The sequence below is a fragment of the Palaemon carinicauda genome, chromosome 8, assembly GCF_036898095.1.
Source record: "Palaemon carinicauda isolate YSFRI2023 chromosome 8, ASM3689809v2, whole genome shotgun sequence".
In the NCBI taxonomy this organism is placed as follows: Eukaryota; Metazoa; Arthropoda; class Malacostraca; order Decapoda; family Palaemonidae; genus Palaemon; species Palaemon carinicauda.
The window spans coordinates 22542040-22545887 of record NC_090732.1 but is presented as its reverse complement, the minus strand read 5'-3'; the positions used below and the strand labels follow the sequence as shown (position 1 = coordinate 22545887).

General features: G+C 44.2%; 1 protein-coding gene across 1 annotated transcript; it reads right to left on the bottom strand.

Annotated features, from left to right (window-relative positions):
• Positions 1-247: 247 nt before the first annotated feature.
• On the bottom strand, positions 248-2926 carry LOC137645135 (uncharacterized). The gene is made up of 2 exons (XM_068377969.1): positions 2787-2926; positions 248-1220 (listed from the first exon to the last, which is right to left on the bottom strand). Exons 1-2 carry the CDS (start codon positions 2924-2926, stop codon positions 248-250), a joined length of 1113 nt encoding a protein of 370 aa, XP_068234070.1.
• Between the last annotated feature and the right edge of the window lie 922 nt (positions 2927-3848).

Genomic DNA, 3848 nt, shown 5'->3' with positions numbered 1-3848 from the left:
AGTGGTTAGGGGGGATACCTGAACTGAATAAGAAGAGATTGCAAGTGGACGAGGTGTTAGAAACCAAAAAAAAAAAAAAACACCAACGGCTCCGCCCTCCCCCTCAACGTTGAAAGGGAGGACGGGAGAGCAAAACTGTCTCCTTATAAGGAGTACGAGTTACTGCCCCCAGCCGCCAACAATAGTTTTGATTTCAACAGAGAAGTTGAAAGGGTTATTTAGATTGCAAACTGGTGCTGTTACTACGTTATCTTGGTGGAGGGTAGCTGCGGAGAAAGGCCGAGAGGGCATCAACATTGGCAATTATATGTCTAACAATTGCTGTTGCAGTTGCAGGATTGTTAGGGTTGAGATCCTGCCGAAGTAGGCTCGTTTCCTGACAGTGCAGTAAGTAGTGCTGTAGAGGTTCTTCTGTGTCTTGATCACAGTAATTGCACGGTCTTATTGGTCTATGCTGTGTTGCTGGGTCTTCACCGTTGTCCAGGATGATTTGCCAGCTGCATAGATATCCCAGTCGCAGTCTGCAGATGATGACAGAGTCCTGGCGTGGTGTTTGTCTTGCAATTGGGTGTGGTAATATGTTTGTAGCTTCAAAATACCACTTTGCAGATCTTGATCCATCTAGAAATGCTTGCCTTACTTCGCTAGTCTTTTGGATGTTGCAGTAGGCAGCCATTTGATTCTTGATGGTTTTAAGTGAAGGTTGCAGAGTAATGCTTATGGTCTGGCATATTAAGGCTGATTTGGCTAGGTGGTCGGCCTCGTCATTGCTAGAGATTCCGATGTGGCTTGGAACCCAATTCAAAGTTACTTTCCTGTTGCTGCTTTGGTGGGCTAAGGCTAGGAATTGGATTACTGTAATGAGATAAACATTCTCTGTGGTTTCTTTGTTGCTGAGGGCCAGGATGGCTCCTCTGGAATCTGTATGGATTGTTGTGTTTCCATATTGTAGGTTGGCTGAGTGTTCTAGGGCTTTTGCAATAGCCACTAGCTCAGTTTGTAGTGTGGAGGCATGGTTAGAAAGTCTCCAATTTTCTCTATATCCTGATGGAGAGACAACTGCAGCAGCTGCTGCAGGGATTGCGCGGTCCAGTGATCCATCGGTATAGTAGATGTTAGGTGCAGGTGTGTTCCTGATTGCATACTTTGCAGCTTCAGTGAGTTGCTCTGGTGTGCAGGGGTCTTTGCTTGCTGCTGGTAGGATGTGAAGTTGTATTTGGCTGCAGGGATTGCGCGGTCCAGTGATCCATCGGTATAGTAGATGTTAGGTGCAGGTGTGTTCCTGATTGCATGCTTTGCAGCTTCAGTGAGTTGCTCTGGTGTGCAGGGGTCTTTGCTTGCTGCTGGTAGGATGGTGAAGTTGTATTTGATGAGGGGTACATGGCTATATTTATATCAAACCGGGTTGGTCTCATACCCCGGAGTCAAGTTTTCATTGGCTGTAAATGCCCCAAAGGGAGAAAATTCCAGGAGGCTTGCTCTAGGCCGAGTGCTGGGCCAGGTGATCATGATATGAATAAGTCATGTGTATGATATTAATGGTTGGAGGCATCTGTTCTCTGATTGATGCTGCCGTAGCTCATTGACGTCTTGATTAGTATATGTAATCACAGATGGGGGCATGCAGTCCTGTGGAGGGTAGGTAGAGAAATATATACTGCAGTGTTGAGGAAAGGTTTCTCCTATTAGATCAGCAGGGCCTCCTGAATTCTAAGCCTGCCAGTAATTTCTGTATTTTTTATGACGTCGTCTCGCACAATGGACCTGTTATGGGTTATAGGCAGTGTGCCTTAACGGCACCTTACTGTACGTGACAGGACCGGCGTATAGCTGCCGGGGCATCCTTGGAGTGGGCGTTGGAAATGGTAGACCACATTCGTTTTCTCCAGACTCTCCTACATGGGAGGGGCTGGGCTATTTTTCATGACCAAGGTTTGGGATTTGGTGGTTTGATAATAGATTACAAATTTAAACTGTATTATTTTGTACCGAGAAGAGGTTTTTCTGTATAATGTTGTTAATGGTTCTTTCATCTTATTGGGTTTACAGTGCATTATTCCTTTGCAGTAAATTTTGAATTTTATTTTGATGATCGTGTCATGCTTTTCCACCTCATACCAGGAGGACTAAGTGTTCCCAATCTTGTGGGTTTTGTCATTCTAGTACATGTAGCCAAGATCGTAATCACCTGAGCAGCAAATGATTTATGGCTGCATTGACTACCTCAATCGTCTTGGCCTCTTTTTTGAAGTCTTCGGTAAGATGATCAAATTTTTTTATTCCTTATGTCCGCGAGGCCACCATCTAGTTTTATGTGCTATTGGTCGGTGTTGATGAGCATGAAGGCTGCAGTCTTGCCAGCTCGCTGAACTGTGATGTTGTCATTTGCCCTAAATATCCCTAAATACGGTTTTCATTTCCCGACTGATGATTCCACTCGTGTATTGTTTGTAATCCATGAGTGATTTCACAAGGAGCAGGTGTTGGAGGGTATCAGTGGTCTGTTGAGTGACTTTCTATTTGTGGGTCTGGATACTGTTGAGGAGTAGCTCCATCTACATCCTTTTCTTCGTAGGTCTGGGTTCTTTATTTAGTGACAATTGAGACCAAAATGGAGGATATTGTCCCAGGCAGGGGTGGGATTATGTTTTATAAGATTGATATATTCATGCCTCTGCTAAGGGATTCTTAATGTACCGACACGGATGTTAATGAACTTCTTCACAACAGTTTAAATTTTCCGGTGCAGGTCTTTTGTATTCAAGTTTACATAGGAGATGATATACTGTATATTCTTGGGGTATTGTAGGACCTCTTGATCTTGGTCTGGGTCCTTATCTTCATCTGACATATTGAGTTGTTTGTCCTCTCCATCTTCTCTGGGGGCATTGCCTATGGAATCCATAAGGGCCCCTTCAGGATACATAGGGCCTTCATTACTACAGGTGATGTCAGCCCACTCCTCCTCCAGTCCGGCAAGACGGTTATGGAGCTCGTCTCTCTAGCTCTTCATTGTATTGAGTTCTCTCTGCAGAGGGATCCTCCTGAAGGCACTGGTCATAGGGTCATCACTCATTGACGGGTCATGCAATCGAAAATTTGTGCATTATTGTATGAGACCCCCCTTTAAACACGTTTAATTAAGGACTATGGCTGCCTCAGTGGCATTAATTTTTTAAGAAACCTTTTCAACAGCACTGCAGTTTGTCAGCATTTGAACTATTCTCATTTTAGAGAAGATATGCTTACTCATCAGTAAATGAATTAAATCTACTTTAGAAGATTACATAAAGACATTAATTTTTTTTTCTGCTAAGTCTACGTGCGTTCCAGGGCTTGGCCATTTTTTCTTGTTGTACTCAGGTAGTGAGGTGAAGTTGAAACACGTTGCTAGCAGCAAGGCACATCTGCTCATCAGTAGGCTTGAAGACCAATTGATAGATGAGGGTTTCATGGCTGTTTTTATGTGAATCTGAACTGTAGCTACTCTGGGAGGTGCACTCTGGGCTGAGTGCTGAGCCAGAGAAATCTATTTTCTGATTGGCCATGGCACTTGCAGGGAGAGGCTTCATTTAAGGAAAGCTGCTGTCATCAATGCTGTCGCCATGATTAGTATGTATAATCATGGTAGACGGGGGTGTTGGTTTGCTCTCCTTTGGCAGGTAAGGAGAAGAAACCTTTCCTGCGGGGTGTTGAGGATAGGGTTCACCTGCCGGATCAGCAGGGGCTCCAGAATTCTAAGCCTCTTGCTGTTCAGGGTACTGCTGATGATTTCCAAATTTTCCACTGTGTGTTCTTGTGAAATTGACTTATTGTGAGTTTTTTATCTGTGTCTTGATAGCACCTTG